The sequence below is a fragment of the Silurus aristotelis genome (genome assembly GCF_946808225.1).
Source record: "Silurus aristotelis genome assembly, chromosome: 21".
Taxonomy (NCBI): Eukaryota; Metazoa; Chordata; class Actinopteri; order Siluriformes; family Siluridae; genus Silurus; species Silurus aristotelis.
In genome coordinates this window covers 2,356,535-2,366,534 of record NC_139594.1, presented here as the reverse complement: position 1 = coordinate 2,366,534, position 10,000 = coordinate 2,356,535, and the positions used below count along the sequence as shown (strand labels likewise).

The 10,000-nt window shown below is 42.1% G+C and overlaps 1 protein-coding gene across 1 annotated transcript in view; it reads right to left on the bottom strand.

Annotated features, from left to right (window-relative positions):
• The window catches only part of hdac5 (histone deacetylase 5), a 64,203-nt gene that overhangs the window by 32,331 nt on the left and 21,872 nt on the right, over positions 1–10,000 (bottom strand). Inside the window, 1 exon segment of the mRNA XM_083523884.1 lies at positions 743–1,104. Within this exon segment, the coding sequence (XP_083380010.1) occupies positions 743–1,104 (362 nt within the window).

The following is a 10,000-nucleotide window of genomic DNA, read 5'->3' as shown; positions in this document are numbered from 1 at the left end:
GAATGAAGACATTTGTTAAAGTCTGCTGAAATAAACAGAACAGTAAAGTAGAAAATACCTTATTATAATAAGTTATTAAAAATCAATATAAAATAATATTTTCTTCTTTTTTTTTTTACACACACTACTAACAGGTCTAACAAATGTAAACTATTTAATTCAATTTTTCCATTTATTTAATTTTTATTTAATCAATTTAATTTATGCCAATTTAACTGATTACTCATTTGAATAAATATAATAAAAAGTGTTTTGCATTAATTTGTTTAATTAATTAATTTTCTTTAATAAAATATTATCAAATATTATTTTATATATTAATCAACCAAGCAGACATTTTGTTTTAAATTGTTTTTTAAAATGTAAAATTGTTGATGATCACAAATGTCAAATATTATAATATATTTTTTTTTTTTATGTTTTGCATTGAAAATGTTCCACAAGATTCTGTGGAGATTTCTGCTCCTTCAGCCACAAGGGTGTTAGTAAACTGATGTAGGTGAAGTGTGGAATCTTCTGGGGGTGCAGTCAGAGTGAAAAGTTCATCCCAAGTAGTGTTCTATAGCAGGAGATCTTCCACACACATCAAAACAGTGGAAAGCAGATGTTCATGGAGCTGAGCTTTGTAGACTTTGTGTCATGCTGGAACAGGTTTGGGGTCTCCTAGTTCCTACAGCATCCAAAGACGTTCTGTACAATTTGTGTTCCAATACTTTTGTCCAAGGTGTGTGTGTGTGTGTACCTTGAGGTGCTCCTGCAGCTGGACCTCATGCTGTCGTGTCAGCACCTCGTGCTGCTTCTGGAACTCGGCGAACAACAGCTGCTTCTGGAGTTCCTGCTGCTGCTTGAGGAGGAGAAGTTCATGCTGGAGCTGCTGTTCCCTCAGCGCCGGGTCCATCACGCTCAGAGCGCTCAGACGAGGATCCGTTCGCAAGTCCACCGGACCTCCTCCACCTCCTGCGCTTCCTCCTCCACCACCACCACTGCCACCACCACCACTACCTCCTCCTCCTCCTCCTCCTCCACCACCTCCACCCTGTTCACCGACACCTCCAGCCACCGGACTCTGCATGCCCGAGGGCAGCGAGCTCTTCACCTCGACCACTGAGAGAGAGATAGAGAGAAAGAGAAGAAGAAGAGTTACAAATTACATTCTTCAGGAGGATTCTCATGTAGGATTCTGACTGGTCAGAAGATGTTGAGATGGATTTTCCAGTAGTGTGTAATCATGGTGAAGGTTTTTTTTGTTGTTGTTTACAAAAGGAGTCTCCAGTGTCAGTGTAGCTGCTAATGTATAATGCAAGCGAGAACAGGAACTAACTTGAGCTGTACAGGAACACCATGAGGAACGCCATGAGGAACACCAAGAGGAACGCCATGAGATGTAACTATAACTGGATAAAAAGTACCAAAGATTGACACATGTTCATGTTTTAATTTCATTTATTTTATTATACACATCATTTTAGTGTGTCTGTGGCAAACATACACCTCAGGAAAGACTTAAGCCTAAGTGACAGTAGATGTTCTTCACCTGCTTCTTCTGCATTTATCTATCCAAAAGTTTAGAGATCTGAAAAAATCTATGGGAAATCTCTTTTTCTTCTTCTTCTTCTTCTTCTTCTTCTTCTTCTTCTTCTTCTTCTTCATCCACCTCCAAGATCACTACACTAGCATGAGACAAGATATCATCTCCTTCTTCGTCTTGTTCCTCCCCGATTTCCACCATCACTATCGTGAATACCGATCTCTTTCTTTATATTCTTCCCTTCTCCTTCATTTTCATCCATGTCCACTATTACTCCACTAGCATGAAACAGGAGATCTCTATCTTCTCCTTAATTCATCTCTACCATCATTCCAAAAACACGAGACAGAAGATCTGCTACTTCTCCTTCTCTATTCATTTCCACCACTGCTCTGCTAGCACGAGACAGCAGATCATCTCCTTTTTCCTCTTCCATTTCTACCATCCATAAAGTGAGACAGACCTCTATCTTCATGTTCTTTCTCTCCTTCTTCATTTTCATTTATCGCCATCGCTTCAGCAGGAGATCTCTTCTTCTCCTTCATCCATCTTCACTATTATTTCAAAAACTTGAGACAGGAGATCTGCGGCTTCTCCTTCTCCACCATCAATCTACTAGATGAGAGAGAAGATCTCCTTCTTCTTCTTCTTCAATGATCTTCTCCCTCACTCCATTTGCATTAGACAGGAGATCTCCTATTCTTCTCCCCCTCCACCATCATCCCAAAAGCATGAGACGGTTAATGTTATTTTCTTTCTCCTGCTTCTTCAACCATCTTCACCATCACTAGGAAGGATTAAATCTACATTTGCATAATCCAGAAAACCCCTTCTTCTTTTTCTTCTTCTTCATTCATCTCCATTATTACTCAACCAGCATGATACAGAAAATCTCATTCTTCTTCAACCATTTCCACTAGCATGGTCAAAAGTGAGTCTATCATGACCCAGGAGATCATCTTCATCCATCTCCACCATCACTTCACCAGCATGATATGAATGATCTCCTTCTTCTTCCACTTTGTCTTCTTAATCCACTTCCAACATCAATCCACTTGCATGAGACAGGAAATCTTCTTCTGAGATGCTTCCTTCATTTTGGTTTCTCCAGTAAAAAGCGAAGTACTGCTGGACATGGCTGAAACATCTCCCCATTTCACAATGTTAAATAATAAATCAGCAAAATATCTCTTCGAGTTCATAACAGCAGCAGGTTATAAAAGACGAGATGATGAATATTAATGAGGTGGATTTGCATACATGAATATTCATAACCAGTGGGAGGTTTCATGGAGATATAAAGGGTCGGCTGTCGGAGTGAAATTATGAAATCAGAGTTTTAAAATAAAACGCTGACACATTTCTGATCTTCTCCTTCTTAATCTTAGTCCACCTCCACCAATACTCCACCAGAAAAAGACATCTCCAACATCATGCCAATAGCAAAAGATATGAGAACTTCTCCATCCTCTTCTTTATACAACTTCACCTTCACTACACTAGAAGGAGATCAAATTATTTTTCTTCTTCTTCTTTTTCCATCCAGCTCCATCATCATCCCATGAGTATGAGACAGCAGATCTCCTCCTTCTCTTTTCACCATAATTCCCTTAGCATAAGACAGGAAATATACTTCTTCCTCTCTTTTGGCTTCATCCATCTCCTCTATCATGCCCCTATCAAAAGATTGGAGATCTTCTCCTCCTCCATTTTCACCATCGCTCCACCAGCTTGAGATGGAGGATCTCCTTCTTCCTCTGCTCCCTTCATCTCCATCATTATTCAATTAGCACAACACAGGTAACATAACTCTTCATTTACTTCACCTTTGTCTTCCTCTAACTCCACCATCACTCCACTAGTAAAAGATAGATCTTCTTTTCTTCCTGCTTCCATCACCACCATCTTCACTAGCATGAGACAGAAGATCTTCTACTTTTTATCTTTCTTCATCTCATTATACTTTATCTAGCTCCACCATCACTCCACTACCATGAGACAGGAGATCTCCTTCTTTATCTTTTCCTGCTTCCTTCTCCTCTTCTTCTTCTTACTCTTCAACCATCTCCACCATCGCTCCAATAGCTTGAGACAGAAGCTCTTCTCTCTTCCCTTCTTCATCCATCTCGACCATCGCTTAAATAGCATTAGACAGAAGCTCTTCTCTCTTCCTTTCTTCAGCAGATTTCGTTCTTACTATCCTTCCTTTTCATCTACTTTTTCTTTTTCATCTCCTCCTTCCTCCTCTTCATCCGTCTCTACAATAATTCTACCAACACAAAACAGGTAAACAGAACGTTCAAGCTCTGGGAATGCAATTCATCTGTGAACATGGCATCAGGAGATTTGCTGTAGTTATTTATATCGGACATAAAGCATGACTCTGAGAGAGACTCTGGAACCCTGAGCAGGTTCTCACCTGCATGAAGAACTACTTTGACCACCAACTTTTGCAGTAAGACATCAGTCTCCGCCATCACTCCACGAGCATGAGATGGGAGACCACCATTTATAGTTTAGAAAAATCCAAGTGTTTAAAAATCTTCTATACTATATGGTCAAAACGTTTGTGGACACCCGAGCATAACATTTGTAGGTTCTTTCTGAACATCTCGTTCCTCATTTTGCACTTACAATCAGCTCCACTCTTCCAGAGGATGTTCCACTGGATTTTGTGGAGATTTGTACGAGACTCATTCAGCCACAAGGACGTGTGTTAATAAATTCAGGTACTGATGTGGGTGAGCGACATGTAGGTGAGCTCTAGAGCAGGAGATCTTTCTATCCATCTCCAACTCAAAATTGCACCCAAAGACGTCTTGTACACTTGTGTTCCTTCAACAGTTTGGTGGAGAACCAACATTGGTGTCAAAAACCTTTAGCTCATTTAGATCATGATAAAGATCAACCGGCCTTGACGAGCGGAGAAACTAATCTAATAACTGAGACTAGCGATTTAGTTTTTTTAGTTTGCAAACACAGAAGCGAACAGGAAGCTTCATGATGGCTCGGCTCCAAATCGTCGTTAGCAGACGTTCAGCACGTGGCTGTGACTTACACAACAAGTGTAAAGCACTAAAGCCCATCAACTAATTAATGAGTTCACTGGTAAAATGGATAAAATCATTACAACCGGAAGACATGAGGACACTTCCGTAGAACAACATCGACGTGAACGAGCCACACGTGATCTACAGCGAGATCCAGGATTATCAGCACATCAGCCACGAGCCGTTCATGAACCATTCATTCATTTTGAACAAGTCTTTAACGTGACTCAGAAGAACGAGTCGTCTCAAAGAGTGATCCTTTTCCTTGATGTTCTTCTTTTCCTTCTTCTTGCTTCATCTCAATCATCACTCCTCTAACGTGAGAAGGAAAATCTTGCTCTCTTTCTTCTCCCTTCAACCCCACCATCACTGCACTAACATGAGACCGAAGATCTTTTCCTACTTCTTCATCAGTCTCCAACATCACTGCACTAACATGAGACCGAAGATCTTCTCCTTCTTCTTTATCAGTCTCCACCATCACTGCACTAACATGAGACCGAAGATCTTCTCCTTCTTTCTAATCAGTGTCCACCATCATTGCACTAACCTAAGACAGAAGATCTTTTCCTACCTCTTCATCAGTCTCCACCATCACTGTACTAACATGAGACAAAAGATCTTCGACTTCTTCTTTATCAATTTCCAACTGCACTCCACTAGCATGAGACAGAAGATCTTTAACTTCTAATTCATCAGTCTCCACCATCACTACACTAACATGAGACTGAAGATCTTCTCCTTCTTCTTCATCAGTCTCCACCATCACTGCACTAACATGACACAGAGGATCTTCTTCTTCTTCTTCTTCATCAGTCTCCACCACCACTGCACTAACATGAGACAGAGGATCTTCTTCTTTTTCTTCATCAATTTCCAACTTTACTCCACTAATATGAGACAGAAGATCTTCTACTTCTTCCTCCATCTCCACCATCGCTCCACTAATATGAGACAGAAGATCTTCTACTTCCTCCATATCCATCATCACAGCATTAGCATGAGAAAGGAGATCTCATTCTCTTCCTTCATTTCCATCAGCATTATCCAGGAGATATCTTTCTTCTCTTTCTGATTCAACCACCTTTGCCATCACTATACTAACATGTGAGATCCTCTCCTTCTTCTTCCTTCTATCTCCACCATGACTAAAATCTCATGAAGCAGTAGATCTTCGCATTCATATCCTTCTTCCTCAATCTCTACCATCACTATACTAACATGTGAAAGATCTCCTCCTTCTTCTTCCTCCATCTCCACCATCACATCACTAGCATGAGACAGAAAAACTCCTTCTCCTTCCTAGGTTGCCAGATGTTCAACCAGATGAAACGTGGTGGCGGCAAACGTAATTTACATACCATTAAATGAGAACATTGAATAAGATAACAACATTACAGCCGTGGGAATCTGTTCAGCACGAGTTAGGAAACAACGAGGTGAGATGAAAAGGAAAAGAGAAACCGGAGAACACAGAGTGAAGGTTGTGTGTATGTAATTGTGTATGTGTGTGTGTGTGTGTGTGTGTGTGTGTGTGTGGGATGGTCTACAACAGCTATTTCCGCAGTGCAATCGTTTTTTTTTTGTACCAAGAGAGGAAAATCCAGTTAGAGCCTCCTTCGAGTGTCGAAATGAAACGGCAGCATCACTGCGGCTTCCTCCTACACACTCAGTTCCAGGAATCCCCTCACATCGGCATGCTGATGAGAGTCATTCCCCCGAAACGGGATTCCCTCCGAAGCTTCCTCGTCCGCTTTATTGTCTTCAGGCTTTTCCTCAACAAGGCTATGAAAATAAACCATAATAAACACAGGAACTAGAAAAAGCCTCGAGGGCAAGAGAACTTTTCTTCACAAGGAACCAAGAGAGAAGATGCAGGTTCTAAATGCTGAGAAGTGGAGAGATGGTGAACGATAAAGGCGGGCAGTGGGAGTTTCGCAAGCATCAGGAGACTAAAAATAGCCGAGGGAAGGCAGGAAGTGGCGAGAAGCAGTTCCTCATTACTCAAACATGAAGGGAAACAGAGGGCAACGGCAAAACATTTGTGAATTAGCCAACTAGGTTGGAATCAATAAAACCGAGGAACAGACCGGAGCCCGGATTAGGTTATGAGATTAAATCAAAGTGCTGAGATTACAGCCCTCACACGCAAAGAGCGAGGGCTAAAAATAATCCTGCTGTCATTCCAGCCTTCCCCACGACCGCCTCCAGCTCTCCAGGCCTGCCACTATCTGGCAAATCGCATTCTGAGCTCCTGACACAACACTTCGTAGGAGATTTGCTGGGGTTTCCATGTCATTGGACCCCGCAGCACACATTACAGCGATTTCCACGCTCGGTACGTCCAATTCGACACTTCACAAGGTTGAAGTTGAGGTGGTGCAGTAGTGAAAATGCTGGAAACGGGTGAAGGCAAAATGCAGGTGGAACGAATGGAGCTAGAATGAGAGTCAGGGTTCATGGGGTAAATCACTTTTCAAGATACTTGTGATAGATGTCTGTAAATGGGGGTAAAAAGGAGAGTAAAAGGGAAGTGACGGGGGAGTAAAAGGAAGGAAAAAAGGGAGTAAAGGGGAGAGTAAACAGAGGGTAAAAAAGAGTAAAGGGGGAGTAAAAGGGGAGTAAAAGGGCAGTATTTGGGAACTAAGAGAAGGGAAAAGGGGGAATAAAGGGGGAGTAAAAGGACAGTAAAGGGGGAGTGAACGGGGAGTAAAGGGGAGTAAAATGGAAGTAAAAGGGAAGTAAACAGGGATTAAATGGAGGAAGTAAAAGGTGAGTAAAGAGGAAGTAAAAGGGGAGTAAAAGGGCAGTAGAGGGGGGTATAGGGGGAGTAAAGGGGGAGTAAAAGGGGAGTATAGGGGGAGTAAAAGGGGAGTATAGGGGGAGTAAAAGGGGAGTAAAGGGGGAGTAAAAGGGGAGTAAAAGGGGAGTAAAATGGAAGTCAAAGTGAAATAAAGGGGGAGTAAAGAGGGGAGTAAAGGGGAAGTAAAAGGAGGAAGTAAAAAGGGAGTAAAGAGGAAGTGAAATGGTAGTAAAAGGGGGGTAAAGGGGAAGTAAAAGGAAAGTAAAAGGGGAGTAAAAGGGGAGTATAGGGGGAGCAAAAGGGGAGTAAAAGGGGGGTATAGGGGAAGTAAAGGGGGAGTAAAAGGGGAGTATAGGGGGAGTAAAAGGTAGGTATAGGGGGAGTAAAGGGGGAGTAAAAGGGGAGTAAAAGGGGAGTAAAGGGGGAGTAAAAGGGGAGTATAGGGGGAGTAAAAGGGGAGTAAAAGGGGAGTATAGGGGGAGTAAAAGGGGGGTATAGGGGGAGTAAAGGGGGAGTAAAAGGGGAGTATAGGGGGAGTAAGAGGGGAGTAAAAGGGGAGTATAGGGGGAGTAAAAGGGGGGTATAGGGGGAGTAAAGGGGGAGTAAAAGGGGAGTATAGGGGGAGTAAAAGGGGAGTAAAAGGGGAGTATAGGGGGAGTAAAAGGCGGGTATAGGGGGAGTAAAGGGGGAGTAAAAGGGGGGTATAGGGGGAGTAAAAGGGGAGTATAGGGGGAGTAAAAGGGGAGTATAGGGGGAGTAAAGGGGGAGTAAAAGGGGAGTAAAGGGGGAGTAAAGGGGTGTAAAATGGGAGTAAAGAGGAAGTAAAAAGGGTGTAAAAGGGGAGGAAAGGGGAAGTAAATGGGAAGTAAAAAGGGAGTAATAGTGGAATAAAAGGGGAGTAAAGGTGGAGTAAAGGTGGAGTAAAAGGAGAGGAAAGCATAAGTACAAACGTTCTCCAAAGCAGATTAAAAAATATAAACGCAGTTTTTGCGTCGTAGTGTTCACTGTCAAAATAGAGGCTTTCAAAAATTATGTGCAATTTATAGTCATTGCAGTGATGTTAAAAAAAAATGGAAAACGAATAAACTCCGCTTCCTTCTCCTTCTCAGAAGGTAAGTTTGAGGAATCAGGCAGCTCCTCAACACCTCCTCAAGAACAAGTAGGCCTCTTGGTTGTAGCAAAAAAACAGGCGACTCAATAAAGGACCAACAAATATTCCAGCTACATCGTGCCAAAGCTTCAGTAAAACATTTGCATTTCCTACTTTGATCGCCGGTGTTGAGTAAGCCTTGTTCAAAACTGGTTGAGGAGAGATGGATAGAGATATTAAGAGCAATTCACAGAAAGAGTGAAAGAGAGAGAGCAAGAGTGAGAGAGAAGGAAAAAAAATTAAGTTGTGGTTTTGTAAACAGGGAAGACGAAAATAGTACTGGAAGGCAGGCCAAGGAGTGAAAGCTACCTCCTCATTACAGAGGAATAAAGTGACGGTGAGGGATCTCTGGGTTGAAATTGAGACTGTGGCAGGAAGAAAGGGTAGTGAAATGTGTGGAGGGGGTAGATTTGTGTATAAACTAGCTGGCTTCTTGTAATCAATAAAAGAACAGATGCAACCAAAACCTGGAGTAAGTCCTCACCAGATTAGATCCGTGTGCAGAGATTACTGTAATCACCCACAGTGAGGAAGCCCTAAAAATAGCCGCAGACTCGTCCAGCTCCAGCCTCCACTGACCCCTTCCATCGTAATGGGCTCTTTTTCACGTAAAGTGTTCTGGCAAATCAAAATCCCAACGTGTTGTGCAGCACTTTGCAAAGTCTTAGTCAGAAAGAATGCTGGATAAGGTGTTTGTTTTTCAAGAGGGGACGAACAGCGAGCTTTATGATTACAATTACAAATATTACGCCAAATAGTTCAACTTAGAAGCATTGATACTGTGAGTACTACTGACTCCTCAAGAAACCACCTACATGCTACACGAGCGACTCTGACATTACATTTACAGCATTCAGCAGATCTTATCCAGACCTTCTTACATTTATCTTTCAGCTCCGGGGTTAAGGGCCTTGCTCCGAGGGCCCAGGAGTGGCAGCTCTGCAACTAAGCTCCCACCTCCACACACTTCCTTCTTCTTTTTTTTTTTTTTTTTTATCTCAGGGCAAAAAGGAGCCCAAGTGACTTTTTAAAAAGTTAGGTTTACATCTATAGCATTTAGATGAGCAACTTACAATGATCTCATTTATGCCAAAGGTCCCCAACCAAGCACCTGGCTAAGGAGAAGTTACTACCAGGTCCCAAGCACTTCCTGGAGAAAATGTCTATAGACATGACACTGTATTTGTTATTGTATGTTTTGACCTTTATCCAAATATACATATGGTCCAATGTCCAAGTCCAAGTGATGGTGATAATGGAGAAAAGATCCATTGTATCTATAATACCGTCTCGTCTCTAGGGCAGGTCTCATTCCCCCAAACACCATTTGCGTTATACAAACTACTACCCCCAACCAAAAAGCAGCAATGCCCCCAATCCCCACCCAAACCCACAGTGCAAGATAGAGTTTAATACCGAATCAGGTCCATGGTGTACAAAAAAGTTGCAGACTTTTAAACAGTTCTCAA